The 19,738-nt window shown below is 41.3% G+C and overlaps 1 protein-coding gene across 2 annotated transcripts in view; it reads left to right on the top strand.

The window, feature by feature from the left end:
- Positions 1-3,928: 3,928 nt before the first annotated feature.
- The window catches only part of YWHAZ (tyrosine 3-monooxygenase/tryptophan 5-monooxygenase activation protein zeta), a 32,354-nt gene continuing 16,544 nt past the window's right edge, over positions 3,929-19,738 (top strand). For both annotated transcript variants that reach the window (XR_009559488.2, XM_030863018.3), the window contains exons 1-2: positions 3,929-4,308; positions 7,181-7,485. Coding sequence is in view for 1 of the 2 variants with exons in the window: in XM_030863018.3 (XP_030718878.1) it covers positions 7,192-7,485 (294 nt within the window). In the remaining variant the exon portion in view is untranslated. The remainder of the gene's footprint in view (positions 4,309-7,180; positions 7,486-19,738) is intronic.

Here is a 19,738-nt window from a genome sequence, read left to right as displayed (position 1 = left end):
CTCAGTGGCTTAAAAAAGAGAAGATATCCCTCAATAAAGTCCAAAATGTTCAAGGCCGACTTTCATAGACTTTCAGGGACTCAGGCTCCTTTCATTTTACAGTCCCTCTCCTCTAAATCCTTGAAATCCTCTCCATTTCAGGTGGCAAAGAGAGGTGCGTTAAGGGACCTAATAAAGGTTCAAACAGGGAGGTTTTTATGGACCAAGGCCACAAGTGAAGCACATCACTTTGGTCACATCCTATTAGTTACTGATCAGGCTCGTGGCCACACCCAATTGCAAAGGAGACTGGGCAATGGAGTCCAGCTGAGGCTCTGAGAGAGAAAAATAGGCTTGGTGAATAACTAGTCTGCCTCTACCACAAACTCTAGGCTGTTATTCCAACAATAGATAATTGTGATATAGAACACTATGTGTAGCTCTCTCCTTACTCTATCTCTTACTTATTCTTGCAATAATCTGATGGAATTGGATATTAGTATGTCCAATTTAGTAGCCTAAGGTCATGTAGCTCTGAATGACAAACGAAAATTTGTATCCCATTCTGACTCCAAAGCCCATTGCACTATGTTGCATTTCTACAATTAAAGCATAATGTTGAAGTGAGATTATAACCTGACTGAATTGTGATTAAGCTTAAAAGATCATGTAACTGCCACATCATCAATAGAGTCCATCCTGTGAGATGTTTTTCCAATTAAAACGATGGACTTACACTAATTCACCTGAACGCTTTCCCATTTTAATGTATAACATAGATCTGAGGAGATCTTTGCAGTCTCTTGTACAGGAATGGAGCAATAATCACTGTCCTACCACTTACGGCTCCTTTGCGCTAACATACTAACAAAGTTGCATTTCCAGAGTGAACACCTTTATACCTCATACTTTTCAAAGATTTTTTAAATATATGGTTTCATTTTATATTCACAACCCTTTGAAGAGCAGATACATCAGATATATCCATCTACAAATGAATAATAATAGCTAAGTTAGCAGGGAATGCTGCTAGACACTATGTATATAAAATACATAATATTGTATATATTATAATAAGGATAATTAAGTATAATATATATCTATAATATACATCACTTATACATTATTATATTATACATATGTATATCTTTCACATTTTAAGATACTCATATAATTGCTTATATGATACCTTTATTATACATTTATATATGTATATATATGTATGTGTATACATATATCTTCATTTATTTATTTTAAAAAATATTTATCTATGCATTGGGCTGCACTGGGTCTTAGTTGTGGCATGCGGTATCTTTAGTTGCAGCATGTGGGATCTAGTTCCCTGACCAGGGATCAAACCCCGGCCCCCAGCACTGGGAGCACAGAGTCTTAGCCAGTGGACCACCAGGCAAGTCCCCTATATATGTCTTCATTTAATCCTCAACACCATTTAATGAGTTAAGTGTTTTTATTACCAGTATTTTATTGATGGGGATATCAAGGCACAGAAGGTTAAGCAACTTGACGGAGGCAACAGAGTTGAGCAGTGAAGAAAATAAAAACAGGTTAGGCTACTACTCAAAGTCTCTAGTAATTGTCCTAGAGTTCAAGTTCATAGGTTCTATTTCTTCGTTTTCAATGATCCTTGCCATATATTATTCCTATTCCTCACAATACGTATCAATTGGGGCTTTCATGACATTCCCTATCCTTGCTCCCCTGCAACTCATTACACTTTATTCAATGAGCATGTTGATCTGAGTATGTAAAACCTAATAGCTCCTGTCGTTTCACCAAAAAGCCTTGCTGTTTAAAGCAGGAGGCAAAAACCTAACTTAGCTGTTTCCTAAGGTAAATCCACAACTTATTTATGTAGAGAAATCCCTAAACTTCCTCTAAAACAAACGGCATATATTCTATCTAGACATGTATTTGAGATATTAAAGAAACATCAGTTTTTTTGGGGGGTGGGGAGCACGTGGTTTACAGGATCTCAGCTCCCCGACCAGGGATTGAACCCAGGTCATGGCAGTGAAAGCCTGGAATCCTAACCACTAGGCCACCAGGAACTCCCATCAATTTCCTTTTAAGAAAGATGTTTTAAACTTAGTATCTTCTGTCAAATTTCTGGTGCCTAGCACAAAACGAGACAAAAAAAATTTTTTTTAAGAAATCTTTTGAAATATTAGTCATTTTAAGTGAGTCACTCCCTAAAAGAATTTGCTTGGGAGTCAAAGAAAGGTGACTTTAATATCCCAGAAACAAAACCCTGATCAATTTGTTCATCCATTCGGCCTACTATGACTCTGTTCCGATGGGGAAAATAAAAAGCACTGAAATTGAACCGGTCACTGGAAAACTCTCTTTGGTTTATCTTTTACTATATAAATGCCAGTTGGAACTTCAGGCAAAACGTCATTTGTAGAACAGTCTTGTGGCACAGACACTGTATCCATCATACAGAACAAGACAAGGTGCTCGGAAGAACCAGGTGCTGGACGAAGGAGGAAACATTTTATGTGTCTGCTACCGGTAAGTTCAATCCTCTGCGGAACTTGAGGCTGAACTCCTGTGAGGCTCCACTCCTGTGAGGCTCCTTTGTCAGCTGTGCCTAAAGCAGGGCCCTAGTAAGTGCTCAGTAAAGAGATGTTGGAAAAGTCAATGAGGCCAAGATGGAGTTTACACATGGGTAGTAGGAAGAGCTCTGAGTTCTATAAACTCCAGACGACTTTTGCAACTGGTTTTGCAGGTCAACCAGGCACTAATCTCTTCTAAGCTCTAATACATTTAAAGGAACACGGATCAGGGACATTTCACACTGTGAATTAATCTCTTAGAACTTCCTTAAATTGACTGGGTGGAGGCCCTACCGTTTTAGGTTGGCACGTTAATGCGGCACCTGCAATTTCCGCCCTTCTCTTTCCTCTCTTCCTGGCTCCCGGTCCCTGCTCCTCGCCCTGCCTGCGGCCCACCGCCAGCTGGGTCAATCCGGGCCCCGGGAACCTCCGAGTCCCTAAAACCTTGCTTCAGGAGAAAATACGTAATCATCATTACGTTTTAAACCACTGCAGCATGAGGTCTTTAAGTGAAAGCTTTATTTGGACACAAAAATGTAACCTACGAGAAACGAGGCAATACGGTCAAACCTCTTTCTTTGCCTCCCTTCTTGTTAAGGCCTCCCCGGCCACCTCAAAGCCTCCATCTAAGGAAGCTGTCTTTTCCCCTCGGAGGTTGTAGGCTTTCTGAGAGCCTCCTTCCAGGCCTCAGCTCCGCCCGCCCGCCCCACCTCAGCCCCACTTCGCGCCCACCCATTGTCCCCTCGCAGCTGTCACTGCGCGCTGATCCCCAAATTCCGATTGGAAAACCATCCCGTCGCTCAGCCCACCCTCTGGGACCGGACGCCTCACTCTCTGCCGAGCCTTAAAAGGCCTCCGGCCGCTTTCCCCGAGCCAGCAGGTAAAGCCGCGGCGGCGGAAGGGAGAAAGGGAGGGGCCGCGCGCCCCGGTCGCCCCGCCCGGCGTGGGGGAGCGGCGGGCTAGCAGGCTAGCGCGCCACCACGCCCCTACCCGACCTTCTGACCGCGCCCTCCCACTACCCCAAGTCCAGATCAGGATGCTAGCGCCGCGGAGCCGCTCTCGTAATCCCGCCCCTCGGATGGCCCCGGGGGCAGCCACCACCGCGAAACACGGAGGGCGGGGCGGGCCAGGCGGCTGGGAGGTGGTGGGGGAGGATGTGAAAGGTCCCGGATGTTGCTGAACTGGAGCCCCTTCTAGAGGGAGTAACTGGCGCAGGCGCAGAAGGATCGCACGAAAAGCTACGGTGGGGGTGGGGAGAAATTTCCTCCTGTCTGGTTTAGAAGAGTGAGCCGGCGGAGGTAGCGGGGGGATCCGAAGGGAAGGCGAGTAAGGTGTGGGGGTATTGGTGGCCAGGAGAAAAAAAAAAAAGAGCTTCCTGTTCAGGCGCACTCAGGACAGGAGTAGAAAAGCTGGAAGCCGAGCGGGCTGGGGAGGAGTGTTGGGAACGGAGAGGACGCGCGCTCCTCCGCTCGCCCTCTAGTGCGGGCGGGCAGGACGGCCCCGCGCTGGGGAGCGGCGGTTGCTCTGGGCCCCCTGAGCTGTGGGCACCAATCAACGGTTGCCATAGCAGCGTTTGACGTCATCGTGCGTGTGGCGCCCCTGCTGCCGGGGCTGGTGATTGGAGGAAACCCCGTGTCTGCGGAGCGGCTGTAGCCTGTGAGCAGCGAGATCCAGGGACAGAGTCTCAGCCTCGCCGCTGCCGCCCAGAGACCGCAGAGCCCCGTCCGTCCGTCGCCACCCACTCCGGACACAGGTAAGGGATCCGGCCGCCGCCGCCTCGCCCGGCTCCTTCCTGTCCCCGGCCAGCCTTCCGAAAGCGCGGGGGCCGTCCCCGCTCCGCATCCCTTCAGCTCCACTCGCCCGGCGGGAGCGGCGCTGGGCTGAGGCGGAGTCTCCTCAGGCGGAGACGGGCGGCGGCTTCTCTTCCGCTGGATTCGGGCGGGCGGCTAGCGGCTGCTTCGGGCTACTTGCTTCCGCATCGGCCGCGATGAGCGCCCGGCCCCGGTCCCGGCCCCCTCGGTGGGAAGGGCGCCCACACGCCAGATCCCCGGGACCCGCCCGGTCGCCGGTTCCCGGCCGGCCGAGGCACCGCCGGCTGCGATCCTTTCCCACCCGCGCCCCCGAAGCTCCCTTTTCAGCGCCTCCCCGCTGCTCGCTTCCGCCCGAGATAATGACTCGGCGGCTACGGGCATTGCAGTGGCGCAGGTGAGGCCGCCCCCTCCCCGCCGCCTCCTCCCTCCCCTGCCTCTCCCGCCCGCTCCTCGGCGCAGCCTCCGCGCCCCGCGCTGCGGTGGCGGCACCCAGCCCTCCCCCACCCGGGTGGCGGCGCGGCGGGAGGCCCGGGCACCGGGCTGCGAGCCGAGGCGGCCCGGAAGCGCCCGCCAGGTAGACCTGGGCGAGGCCGCACTTCGGGCGAGTCGGCTCCGGGGTGGGGCTCGCCCGCGACCCAGAGCCGAATTTCCTGGGTTCCGCGGCGGGGTGACTTGAATATTCCTGGCGGGGTGGGGGATGGGCTGGCTTTCTATGTCCGGGTGGAGGGGGGCTGGAAACCCAGGTAGGGATGAGGATGGGGAAGACGGTGGGCCGCGCGTCTCGCTCGTTCCCGCGGGAGCTGGAACTGAAGGGTCCTGGTCTGGGTGTGTAGACGGGGACCCCGCTCTGCGGGGCGGGTGAGCCAGAGCATAACAGCCGGCGGTGGCCCTGCTCGCCTGGGTGTGGCTCGCCCCTCCCCCACCTGCCGCAGCTGTCGGGTCCCCGTAGACTAAGTGAGCACCCGCGGTGGCCGGTGGCGGACGGACGCCGGTGGGAGAGTGGGGTGTGTCCGCGGCCGGCTCGTCTGGTTCCGCTTCTGCGGGCGGCGCTGGCGTCGGTGCCCTCGGCGCGGGCGGCTCCCCTCCCCGGCTCGGGCGGGGGCGTGTGGCTCCTCCCTCCGGCCCCGGTGGGGGAATTAACACTCGGCAGTAGGTTGGGCTCCTTGACACAGATCCGCCATGACAAAGAGGGAGACTCGGGGACCGAGCGGAGGCACCAGCTTGGGCGGAGCCAAGGAGGGGGGTTGCGGATGGCGCGGACGGAAGGGTTTGCACTTTAAAGTCGCAGTCGGCCCGTTTTCGTTTCACCCACCTCGACGTCTTAGGCCGGCTAAGGGTTAAATGGGTGCGGCCAGTCCTTGGAGCGCTGGTTATTCTGAGAAACCTAATCCATTTCCCGCTTGCATCCGAGGAGTTGGGGAGAGAAACCTTTGTACTGGTCTTAGATAATTTTCATTAGAAGCAGCGTTAGTCCGAGAGCATTTTTGAGTTCCTAGGGGAGAAATTAGTAATTTCAAGAAGAGGGGAGAAATTAGTAATTTCAAGAAGAGGGGGGTGGGGAGGTTATGCGATCACAAATTTTAGTTTTCGCATTGAAACAGTCTAGTTCCCATTCAAGCTCGCTAATTGCTTGTTCAAACACAGAGGACCTGTGCCGATTTGGTTTTTTGAAACAAAAAGTATTGTGGGATTTCCCTGGGAAGGTAAAGAAAGGGAGTCATTTCCTGTAGTGAATGACAGTGACTCTTCTGTTCATCATAAATCCTGTACCCTGTGGGACCACTGTATGGGTTAGTATCTTTCTGTGCTGCTTTAGGACCTTTCAAAAGGATATATTAAGGAATAGTAAAACGGGGGAAATTGAAAAGTCGAAGGAGCTTTAAAATGAGAAAGAATTAGGAAGTTACGATATAAGGGCAGCTCGGGTGATAATGTATTAAATTAAATTTTGACTACTAGGAACAATGCAGTAATTCTGCATTTAAACTGAACAGTGACATCAGAAACACTGGTGACACCGGGAAGCACTTAATAGATACATTTTAGTGCTCGCAGATAGTAAGAATCGAAGTTCCAGGATTCATGGGTGTTATTTTTTAAGCCTGTGTGCATATAACAAGGTACAGATAAATGAAGCCTTAGGGTCAGTTATGTATTGATCCTTGGTGGTGGTTTTACATTCACAATATATTAAAACAAGCAGTTTGGTCATTTCTCCCAGAAAATTGGCATGCTACGATCAGCTGTTGCAAAGATCAGTGGACTTGGGGTGGGGGGGATACCAACTAAAATTTAAACCCTCCTGACAAGAGTAGCTATTACCAAAGTAAAAGGACATGAATTACATTCAACTGACAGGTATCGTGATTCTGGGAGTGTGATAGTGTAATGTTCTTCATAGGTGGTGTTTTCACTAAAAGCTGCTTAATTTTGGATTATTTAGTGATATTTGAAACTGGAGTTGAGATTTTGACCAAGTAAGATAACGGTTGGTTTTTAAGGCCGCCTCTTGGTGAATGTGCTTTAACCTTATGTGAAATAAGGATCCTGAACAAAGATGAGGTAATGTAATTTTAGTTTTGCTAAACCAGTGTTAATGGCTTTAAGTGTACCCTCTGCATGCTGAGCATGCCAGTATTTTTTTTCTTAGCATTCTTTTGTGAGGCTGCATTAAATTTTTCGTGTAAAGAATCTTCCATAGGTAATTAGGTTTGAGGTGTTAACATAGCTTGTTTACAAAGGTATAATTTTCAGTTTGTTTGTTTTAATGGAAAAAAAAATATCTAAATGCTACTTTTTTTTTTCCCCCGGCAGAACATCCAGTCATGGATAAAAATGAGCTGGTGCAGAAGGCCAAACTGGCCGAGCAGGCTGAGCGGTATGACGACATGGCGGCCTGCATGAAGTCTGTAACTGAGCAAGGAGCTGAATTATCCAATGAGGAGAGGAATCTTCTCTCAGTTGCTTATAAAAATGTTGTAGGAGCCCGTAGGTCATCTTGGAGGGTCGTCTCAAGTATTGAGCAAAAGACGGAAGGTGCTGAGAAAAAACAGCAGATGGCTCGAGAATACAGAGAGAAAATTGAGACCGAGCTAAGAGATATCTGCAATGATGTACTGGTGAGAATCAAACCATTCAGTTTAGCGTCGCTATGATATAGAGTTCCTGTAATGCATATCAGTTAGGTTACTCTCAACTTTTTCTTTCTTTGGTTTTTCCTTTCCTTTTGCAAATGGGTTGTTCTAGATTTCCAAGTCTTTCAGGGTGTCATTACAAAAAGATGTTAAAACAGTTGTATAAGGTAAATGCAAAGATGATTATCAATCAGTTCAAATAGATTAGTAGTGTGTTTTGTTCTAATTGAAAAGGTAAAGTAATTGTATATCGCTTCAGTTATGGTTAGAATATTTGTAGTAGTTCTAGAGCTGATTTTCTTTAAAGTACGTATATGGATGCAGGAATTTTACATACCCTGTTTTAGGTGCGATGTAATAGGAGACTCACTGTAGACTTAGTAGCCTTCCCTGGATTAGCCACTATAATGTTAATGTAATGAGTCAGCCATGCGGAAAACTGGCTTCACAGTTGCTTTTGCCTCTTCCTGCGTTTAAGTGTTGGAGGTCTCAACTTTGAACACTGACAACCACAATAAAAGATTATGAAAAACTCAAGCTTGATTTTTCCAGGTTCATTCAAGAAGTATTTTAAGTATTCAGTATCTGCTTGTTGAAGCACTGCTTCTCTAAATAGCTTAAAAGAATTGAACATTACATTTTGGTTAATTTTAAAATTTTCTTACAAATGATTTTCTGTGGCAGAAAAGTTTAAATCTGAGGATAAATTGGTAGACGATCCAACCATTTAGCATGTAACAACTTATATACACTAATACTTTCCCCTTTTAATGAACCGTGGTTTTTGGAATAATATTTGAAGTGGGTTTTACTAAATGATTTCTCTTGTATTTCAGGACTTCAGGTTACACATTGGGTCTCAGTATGGCAGGGCTCTGGTATATAGAGGGATGCAATATCCCAATTCCTCTGAAAATCCAGCTGCACTACTTAATTATTTGAACCTTGTTTACGGAATAACTACTATAATGAGCGATATAGGATTATTTCTCATGTTGTGGGGTTTGGAGTTTTTGTTAAAGTTATAATGGTATTATGATTCCTTTATACTAGTCTGAGACTAATGGAATATCTTCAGTTCCTAAATTATGAGTATTTTTCTTAAATGATGATTTTCTTTAGGCTATCTTTTTAAAGAACAATAATATTTTTTATCTTAACGTGGGCGCCAGTCTTCTTGTGTGGTATCTGTCTTGTGTGTGGTTTGTTTTTGATTGCTTACTTGAAATCTTTACATTGATAGCTATCATTCATTTCTAAGATGAGAAGGGAGTTCTGGCTTTTATTGATACTAAATGACAAATGCTCATCTTGTGGTTTGCTAAGGTAATAAGAATATTTAAAATTTGAAAATATGATGTTTTCCTATAATAAAAAACATGTTGGGCTTTTCCCACCTTGCTCTGTTTACTGATTAGCACCTGTGTACGTTACTGAGTTTTGTTCGCTCTGATATTTTTCCTCCGATTATTACACCTAATAGATCAAATAATTTTTATTTTGGTTTCAAAGAGTTTGCTACAAGTTATAATTTCCCTTAAGACAAAAGTCAATTTTAGGAATAAGTGGGGGACGCAGTAACATTTACCCTCTACTTACAGCTTATTTGAGATTCCAGGTAGGTATCTGCATGTTTTCCACACAAGAAGTATAAAAGGTCCTGTCATTGTGAGGATTTTCCTAGGAAAAGACTATAGCAGTTTTAACTTTACTTCCCTTTGGTTTCCTTATCAAGGAAAAAAAATAGGATCCGTGGGTGAGAATAACTGGATTAATCTCTAAATAGCTTCTCCTTGTTATGATTATTAAGGGGGTTTCATACTGGTCACTACCCATGTTCTCCTTCAGAATAGCACTGGCTTCTTACCGAGTCTAAACGAAATTTCCACTTCGAAAGTATAGATAAATGAAAGTTTAATTCCTTTATTATACAGAAGACTCAGAATCCTAAACAAGCTTTTGCTTCCAGCCTTAGTCTTTTCTAAAGTAAAGCTCCAGTAGTGATCTTTGCATGGCTCATGCCTCTTAACATATAGTAGATACTCAAGTATTTGTTAAGTAAATGAGCAAAAAGCCTTCTTTTGGAAAAGAGGATAATAGAACTAGGTCAGCAGCACTGCTAATTTTCCAAGGCCTTTTCTGTTTCAACTTGGGAAAATTCGATATTTACAGATACTGTGATTCGTTACAGGCAGGCTTCTTTCTTTCCCTGTCATCTTTTTTTCAGGCAGGTCATGTTGACTCTGGAAACATCTTGCATAAAATTCCTTTTCCCCTTTTTAGTAAAATGGAAGAGTAAAATATAGCAGAACTGTTATTTCTCCTAGAGAAAATAATTGTTTGAACTGATTTACTTGATGATTAATGAAAGTGTGCTTAATTATATCTCAATATCTTACTTATAAAAATATAACCAGTTATAATTTTTATTACTCTAGTTTTTTTCTGAACTTTGACTTTTAATTTGAGGAAAACAAGCAGGTAATTCCTTTTCAGAATTAACATTATTGGCTGGTGGCATCAGTGATGAACCAGACTTCATTGTTCTATTGAGTACCTGTATCATACTGGCTAAGAAAATATTCTCTTTCTTCCTACTAGGGGGAACTAACCTCCACGGTTCAAAGTTCTTCTGAAGAGCTCTTTAGTCCATTATTAGGTTACCGCCATTCTGGTTATGGGCACTTTATCAAGTGTTTGCTTAATTTATATCATTTACTTAAGCAGAGAAAGAGCAGTTTGCTTAATTTATATCATTTACTTAAGCAGAGAAAGAGCAGGGAACATGTTACTTTGGACAAAAGTTTTAGAGCATTACTGTGGAAAATGGTCACTGGCTTTATTCTTCACAGCATGGACTTCTCTTTATGCCAAAAAAATTGCAGTTTTCTTCCTTGTGTCGTTAAATTGTGAACTAATGTACTCTGCCTTTTCTACCAGATCTTAGACCAAAAGCTCTCGTGTTCGTGGGGGAGGGGATCAACACCTCTTCTGTCTAAACTCAAAAGAAGCCAAAAAATTGGGTACTTTATCTGAACATGATGAAATGGAAAATGAAATGAGGATATGCATACTAGATTGAACCTAATTCAAACTCAAAGAAGAATGTAGTGTTGTAAAAAGAGCTCCAGGTTTTGAGTCAAACCAACTTTTTACCATTGAATAGCCGAGTGGCCTAAAGAAATCTTCCATCCCTCAGAGAAAACTGAGCTCAATTAAATGGGAATAATATCTACCCCATAGGGTTGTTGTGGAGAAAGAAAATCAGGTACTCTTAGTGCCCCAATTTATCTGTTTTGGGCTTCTGTTTAAAGCAGTGACAATAGTACAAACCTGCCTCTAATAATATAGAGGTCTCGTAACTCAGGAGTCGAAGAATTGGAATTAAAAGATCCAAGAAGCCTTAAAAATTGTGTATTTTTCTAGGGCAGAGGGCCCGTACTGGCCAGCAAATTTTCAAAGGTTTCATTTAAAAATTGAAAGCCACTGGTATAAGGTAAAGAATGGCTTCCTTTCACAAATCAGTAAAATCATGAGTCTGCCATTTGTAACAGTTGGCAACAGTAGTTGTGTGATTCAGTTAACTTGACTGCGGTCCATTTTATTATGCTTCTCTACATTTTTAAGGTGTGGTTTTCAAGGTGTGGTTGCTGGGCACTGGGTTTTATCTCTAGCTCATGGAAATGCCATTAAGCAGGAGCAAGCTAGGAAACCAGGCAGCTTTGGGGTCCTTCCTAGTCTGAATATGTTAACACATTTTTGACCAGAGACAGATTTTGGCCACAGGCGTTAGTTTCTGCAGAAATCCCCTGGTCAATAATGTGTTAATATGTGTCTTAGGCTTTAAAAACTGCTATATAGAGTTTTAAGTTGAAAATCACTAGGCAGTTCACTTATTGGAATAAGGGCTTCTCAGAAGACTTCTGCAGTGTTATATTCATTTTCACTACTATATATATTTACATGTTTTTGTCAATAACTGTTTTTGGTATGTTTCAGAGTACAAAGACCTTATGTGACATAGCAGATAGCAACAGTCCCTTCCAGGAAGGAGTACATTTGATAGTCTTTTTGGGAATAAAATTCAGTAGTCTTTTTAAAAGAGTTTTCATGATAACCATTAAACATTGACCCTGGTGAGGTATTTTGTATATTTGGGAAGTCTGAGGTGTGTGAAGTGTAAATGAAAGAAAATAAAGGAACAAAGAAAGGAGAGGTAGATGTTAGCCGTTTGGTGGGAAGGGGAAGAATAACAGCTTGATCAAGAGCAACAGGTTACCTGTCCTTTTTTGGCATAGCAATACTTAGATAAGAATGAAGTCTTTCCTGCCTGTTCTAAGAGGAGATATAGATGACCTGGAGATGTTTAGTGATTAGATGAGCTGTGAAGATAGTTAAAAGTGAACTAAGAGGAAAAGATGAAAGGATTCAAAATTGGACTTAAAGCAAAAAACCTGAGTAATGGGCTTCCCTGGTGGCGCAGTGGTTGGGAGTCCGCCTGCCGATGCAGGGGACGCGGGTTCGTGCCCCGGTCCAGGAAGATCCCACATGCCGTGGAGCCTGCGCGTCCGGAGCCTGTGCTCCGCAACGGGAGAGGCCACAACAGTGAGAGGCCTGCGTACCGGGGGGAAAAAAAAAAACCTGAGTAAAATCTTAAAGTAGAGGAGGAACATGCACACTTATGCATCTAATCTGCCCAAGAAAGAGGAAGAAATTGTATTCAGCCCTAGCAGAGGCTTTTGAATTAGAAAGGAGGGAAAATAAAGCTACCTTAGAGTTGTAATAGCGTATGGAGAATAATTCTGATTTTCATTTTTTCTTCTAAAAACCCAACTTTATCAGTAAAGAAATCTTACTGGTAACACCTCAATAGTGGTACAGTAGGAAGACCCAAGTTAGTTGTTTAATTGGAAAGTGGTTCAAGTATGTGTTCATACTTGGTCTAAACATTTATTTTCAATTAAAACAGATGTGTATGTTCATTTGCCCATTGCTAATGTGGAGCTAAGACCTTTTCTTTGAATATGCATAGATCCACAGTTTGGAAATAATTTACTAGACACCCCTAAAATAGATGCATCCTTTACAAAATGCTGTTTGAGTTTGCATAGCAGAGTGAGAACTTGAAAGCTAGAAGAATAATCAGTTCATAATCCTAGAAATATTTTTCTAATCTTTTAGTTTGAATAACCCAAGTGGTGTGCGTGTGTGTGTGACTCTCCTTTAAAAACTAGTCGTTTCGCGCATTCAGCTTAGTTTTCATAGGAACACTTCTTTTCATACTTATATTTCATAACACTTAAGTAACATACCATTTTAAGTAATTATAGCCAAGTATAATGGCATAGTTCGGGAAACAAATATGGGACTCTTAATAAGGCTATAACTGCTGATAGAAGCTGAAGGGAGTTCCAGAGAGTAGCCGAAAAACTTATCTGAAGTATTTAGCCCAAAGTCATGGGCATGATTGATGTTTACTTAGGAATGAAAGGCCTAATGTAAAGCCAGTCTATTAGGTAAGTAGGATTTGGTTAATCCAGCAAATTAAGTGATGGTTCATTCTATCAGAACAGTAGGTGGGAACATTGCTTTATTTAAAAGCCTTTTCCAATAATTTTGCAAGAGATTAGGAGAGAGAGGGGTACTGGTTAGATCATGAAGGGTCTACTATGTTATAAATTAAGGAATGTGGGACTTAATGGCCGTATGAAACAGGCAAAGGAAGTGACACCAGATTTTGCCAACAACAAGGTGTGTTGATAGACATGCAAAAATAATTCTGCTCTTATAAAGAAAATCAGAGCTTTTGATTTGACCCTTTTTTTGGATTTCTGATCATCCAGTTCTGTTCTTTGGACTAACTTTCTCCTTTTACTAATGTCAGAAATAGATTCTCAGTGCCCTCCATCATAGTTTATCACATTCATATATTAACCTTGGGGTTTTTTTTTTGGAATTGGGGCTTTAACCTGTGAAAGACAGGGTTTTTTTTTTCCCCCATGAATATATTACCTATTTTCATATCTGATGACTGGTTCTACCACGTAGAGGGAGCCCAGTATGTGAAATAGTTCTTCATTTATAATATTAAATGTTATTGGACCATTTAGATTAATTTGACCACAAGTTTTTTATTCCAAAATAGGTGATCTTTGACACATTTATATTGAAGAACATTTGTGTGTATGAGAAATTTTTTAAAAGTCAAAATTATGGGTGTTCTGATGTCAGCTAAGTTAAAAATTAATGTAGTCCATTGCAATTCTAATAAGCATTAGAATTTTTTTTCTAGAATTCCTGAGATATTCCTCTTGTGATTTCATCCTGGTTTCCATAGCTCTTTTCTTTATTATGGTTTTACATTGAGAATAAACACTGCTCTTTAGAGGATTTAGAATTGCTGTCAATTTCAGCGTGCTACAGGCAAGAGTTCATCTTCCTTTTGAAACTACCTGTCCTTTCTAGCCTCTTAATTTTTAGCACATTTTCTAGACTTAATCAAAATGACATCTTGGACTCAACTTTGACTTCATTTTCTGATTGCAAGTTATTGCTGTGTTGCCTACATCATAGGTTCTCAACCGTTTACATTGTTGATACTCATTTGTATGATGCACTCCCGTGGGTAGTACCCAGGATTATTTGCCATTGCCATTGTACTAGTTAGTAGTAGTTCTGCCCCTTACTCTCCCACTCAGAAGCATATTGGCAAGAAAGTGATGGTGTGAGGAAGGGTAAACTTGACCTAATTTTAATGGACAGAAGCTAAATTGTAAACCTTTTACAGCTAGTGGTGGTCATTCACTCGGACTTGCTATCTTTACTGTTCTTTTCCCGGTTCTATGCTATATACAGACAGCTCTTACTCTTCTTACCGTTTTATAAAACAGTGCTTTCCTTCTGTTCATTTGCTCCATCTTTGCCAGAATACCCTCTATAACGCCTTCAGCTCTAGTTTGGTCTTACTTTCCCTGACACAAGCCATTGCTGATTCCCGTCTTTATGGCCCGAGGGTTTCCTGAGGGTTTCATTACTCTGATTTGTAACTTATTTATTTATTTATTTTGCGCTCACGGGCCCAGCTGCTCCGCAGCATGTGGGATCTTCCCGGACCGGGGCACGAACCCGTGTCCCCTGCATCGGCAGGCGGACTCTCAACCACTGTGCCACCAGGGAAGCCCTGTAACTTATTTTAATTTTGATATCCATGTTGTTTTTGAACTTAAGAAGATTGGCTCTATTTCTTTATTCCCCTTAAAAACAGGACCATTGACATTTGTGGTATTTAATATGTAAAGTATGCTGAAGGAATGATACGCTTAATATTTAGGTGGCACAAATTTGAATTTGGCTTGGGAGAAATGGCATGCTTAGCCACCACATTCTTATCAGTTCCCATTGTACTAAGTACATTTCTTTGCAACAGGTCATTCTCCTTTATTCTCTAGTGAGCATTTCCCTATAATGATGAAAACTTGTATCTGTAAAAATTGCTATGCAGTAGCAGTTGTCGTTTGTCACTATATAATTTTGCATTTTCTGGTAAGGTATAATGTGACATAAGTAGTGATGTAGTATTAAATAGTCTTATATCTTGGCAGATTTCACTAATGTTTTTCTGGTGACGTTAGTTTGCTATAGTGTGGATCTTGGGGGCAACAAAGCATGGTTGAATATATCTGACTTCTACCAGTATGGTCCTGTTGTATGGCACATTCATGTTTGTTTGTATTGGAATAGATAACTAAAAGGTTTCAGCATATAAGCTTTTTCTTTCTTTCAACAGAATTTGTGAGTTTTCTTCCCTTCTCCCCCAAATAAAAATACGGTTACGATGGTATTAACTACAGGTAGGATGGCAAAGTAAGAATGTAATGACAGTCAGTCAAATGTTAATCTATAGAGTTAAGTAAGTCAAACTAAGATTTGTCCAATTGGTTGACTTGTATGCATGTTCATTCTTTTAAGACCTAGAAAAGGTACAGTTTTTGTAGTATTGGAATTTCATTTATTTGAATTGCTTAATGAGTTGGACATCATTAGAGAAGTTAGAAATGTTTTAGTGGAGGTTAACTTCCATCTCGCAAACAAATTCCAGGATCTACGAGTTTTTTTAAATTAGCGGTATTACCAGGGAACCCAGTGGTGAGTTGAATGTTTCTCATCTAAGTGATTAAATACAAATGCTTTTCTGAGACAGACCTACTTCTCTTGTTGATCCAAGACTCATGAATTGTCAACTCATAATTATTTTTGCCCCTTAAAACAACATACATTAAACACCATTGCCCAGAATTTCAAAGGAATACTTGGACCACATTCAACCAAGGGAAACGTGATGAAAATCCTACTCAAAACACGTTACCTTTAAAATGTGATTCTGGGAAATTGACAGTTGAGGACAGTGTATAGGTAGGCAGTAGTATTCTTAGAACAAGCAAATTCTCAAGTCAGTAATTTGATGAGTATTTTACTACGGTGTTTAGAAGATGTTTGGAAATGACATCAAATGGATCATAACACTTTGTTAACAGTAATGACTTTTCCCTTCAGTTTACCATTTGATAGTTTCCATCTGATAAGAGAGGATTATCATCAGACTTAAATTTAATTGGGTCATAGGGATAAGACTTGAAGAATAATCTTATGAATATTTCTAAAAAATAAACTATAATGTGTGCTGCTTTACTTTAAAGGGGTGATACAACCTAGCACAGACTATGCAGATTTTTGGTGTTTGAATTTTTAAAATTCATTTTATGACTCTGGGCAGGTATTACATCTCTGTGACTCTTATTTCCACATCTGCAAAATGGAAATAATAATAGCATCTACCTCTAGGATATTTTATATAGAGTTAATACATCCCCGTGGTAATAGTAGATAGCAAATATACTGCTTACCTTCTTTTGTGCTTCTTTGATATCACTTCATTGTGGCTTGATTTATTAATTTTGGATTAAATTTAAGAGAATTTTAATAAACTGCTTAAACTTTAAATTTAATATTTATTGATTACTTGCTACTTTATAAGCCCTGTGCATAAAGAAAAACATAATAAGTATAAAAAGCCTCTGCTCATAAAAAGAATCTCAACAGCCTAGAGGGGAAAGTACTGTGTGTTGGTCAAATTCAGAAGAGCTGGTCTTCAACCTTCTTTTTTAAAAGTGGCTGATAATCTGGTCCCACTAAGGAATTATACACAACACACAATGTGCATGTGCAAGTTTTAAAAAACACTATAAAAAATGAGGTTTTTAAAACAAAATGTGCTTTGTGATGGAAATATTGGGAAGTGGGGCCTTGATTGGTGAGAAACTTCAACCCAAGTAGGTCAACGTTAATGCTAGCTCTGAGAAAGGCTCTGGGGAAGGGGACCCTAGTGTCAGACAGTTTTAGCAGTTATCACTCAATGCTCAATAATTTCTTTTTGGTACTTTTCACCATCTTTTAATCTTTAGGAGGTACATTTCGAATATGACTAAAATACTAATTTAAAAAAAAAACATTTTAGAACACACCAGGCTTTCTATCAGCATTGAGTTTTTATGTGGTTGTCTTTTGTTTCGTTTTTGGTAAGAATCAGGGAGCCAAACTACTCTGGCTTTTTAACAGGAATTAAAATGAAATTTTAGGCTGGTTTCAACATTCCTTAAACACCATAGAATAATATATCTTGGCTTTATCAAATTCCTTGTTGCTATTTTAAAAGTTAGATGGTGCAGATTTGCCATCTATTTCTTATTAGTGGAAAATGCATTCAGTTAAGTGACTGGTCAGAGTCCTCTATGGTTCCATCCTTGAAGTTAAGAAGCTCTGTCCCTTCATATCTATATGACTTTATCATTTATAGAATACCTAAAATTTTACTGTGTGCCAACATTACACAGAAAGTCTTCAAATACGTACCAAATTAGTTCTTGACACCATCTAATTCATTAGCAGTTTTGGTGGAGCAACTGGTGGAGTTGCAATTGAAAGAAAGGAAAGCAATGCAGCCACAAGAGGGAGTAAGAGAATAATTTCTAAATTGATGGGCCTTAGTTGCAATGAAAATAGCTGCTTGCCTTTTAGAATTTTGAGACTTTAGGAATGATAAAAGTCTCAGGGGCTCTACAGAGTAAAGTGAAAGTTCTGGGAAAATTCTCTGTGCACAAGGGAATTGTGCAGGACCAGAATTGTGAACTTCTCCGTTGTGCTATAGAATTTGAATTAAACTTCATATTGGGGATATTATTTAAAATGACATTTGTGGGGCTTTTGAGTTTTTTAATTGAATAATAAATTGGGAGGTGAATTTTATAGAATCATTGGATTTGGGGCTTGAAGGAGCATCTACCCTAGCTTTTTCATTTTCACAGATCAAGAAGCTGAAGCAAAATAAGACTTTGTCCAGTTGCATGACCTGTATGCTTGTTTGTTAATCTAGGAGAGATCCTGTTGCATTTAATTTACGAGGAGTGCCCAATTTTTTTTGCATTGGAATTTCATGTATTTGAATTGTTTAATGAGTTGGACATTAGAGAAGTTAGAAGTGTTTTTTAGAGAAGGCTAAATCCCATCTTATAACTGGAAAAATTACCACTTTGTTTAAGTGATGGCTTTAGTTTTAGACTATATTTTAGGGTTCTGTACTTAAAATGAAAATAGCAAGAATCACACTTGAGGGCCTTGTGCCTCAAGTTCTTGGCACCTTTTCCCTTTTAGCCATCGGCGTTTTTTTGTGCCTGATTGGTATGAAAGCGCACTATCTATATCCTGGCCTCTTTTCCTTTGTGTTCAGGGAAGAGGGCCATGATAGTACAGTCTAAAACAGAGCAATGGGTTGTAGAGGCTTGGTCTTCCCTGTGCACACATCTGGTGAAATCAAGTCAAAGGAGACACTTGCCCAGCTATGTTTTCAAATTGCAGTCCGTAAATGTCTCATTAGAGGTTGATTCTTTTGCTTTATTATTCTGGGACTATTTACTGTTTGCTTAGTGACTTTTTAATGTATATTAATTAATGGAAATTGAATTTAACAGTATAACCAATTGTTGGAATACTCTCCAAGACAAAGTGGGAACCTCCTCTCCACCCCTCATTTTAATTTGCAAACACATCACTTATTTTTGTGACATTTTTTTCTCCTAAATACAAGTTGTACCAGGCCAATAAGGAAATTTGAAAAACATAGATGAGCACATAAAGGGTATAAGAGTGGAGAACAGAACTCACTGATAATGTCGTCTTCCAGAAATAGTCATTTTTTTTAATCACTTTAAAAAAATTATTTATTTATTTTTGGCTGCACTGCATCTTCGTTGTTGACGGGCTTTGTCTAGTTACGGCGAGCGGGGGCTACTCTTCGTTGTAGTGCACGGGCTTCTTATTGCGGTGGCTTCTCTTGTTGTGGAGGACGGACTCTAGGCGTGCAGGCTCAGTAGTTGTGGCTCAGTAGGCTCTAGAGCGCAGGCTCAGTAGTTACAGGGCTTAGTTGCTCTGCCACATGTGGGGATCTTCCCGGACCAGTGCTTGAACCCATGTCCCCTGCACTGGCAGGCGGGTTCTTAACCACTGCCCCACCAGGGAAGTCCCCTAGAAATAGTCACTATTAAGAAGGTTTTTCTTTAAAACTTACTTTTATATAAGTGTAGTATTAAGTAACCAAAAGTGAAAATAGCCTCTTCTACATATGGTAATTAAACTGCCTTTCTAACCATTTATTTTTTAACTTTTTATTTTGAAATAAGTTCAAATTTTCCCGTATATCCTTTACCTGATTCCCCAAATGTTAACATGTGTAACTACAGTATAATGATCAAAATCAATAAATTAATAAAATAATGGATAAAATAAACTATTATATAACCTATAGCAGTTACAAATTATACCACTATAATTGCCTAATTCTGGTCCAGAATTCAATCCAGGATCACAGTTTGCATTTCATTGTCATGTCTCCTTACTCTTCTTTAATCTGGATCAGTTTTTCAGTCCTTGCCTTTTGCCACTTTTTTCAAGAGAACTGGCCAGTTGTTTTGTAGAATATCCCTCAGTTTGGATTTGTCTGGTGATCCCTCATGAGTAAACTCAGATTGTGCATTTTGGGGAAGAATTCCTGGAAATGATATTGTGCCCTCCTTGGTGCATCATATTAGGAGACACATGTTGTTCTGTTACCAAACCATTATCTTTAGGTAGGACATTATATTTTCTAATTTAAACAGCAGGGAGGACTTCTAAAAACACCCTGTGG

Source organism: Globicephala melas, chromosome 17, assembly GCF_963455315.2.
Source record: "Globicephala melas chromosome 17, mGloMel1.2, whole genome shotgun sequence".
NCBI lineage: Eukaryota > Metazoa > Chordata > Mammalia > Artiodactyla > Delphinidae > Globicephala > Globicephala melas.
This window is presented reverse-complemented; position numbering and strand designations above follow the sequence as displayed.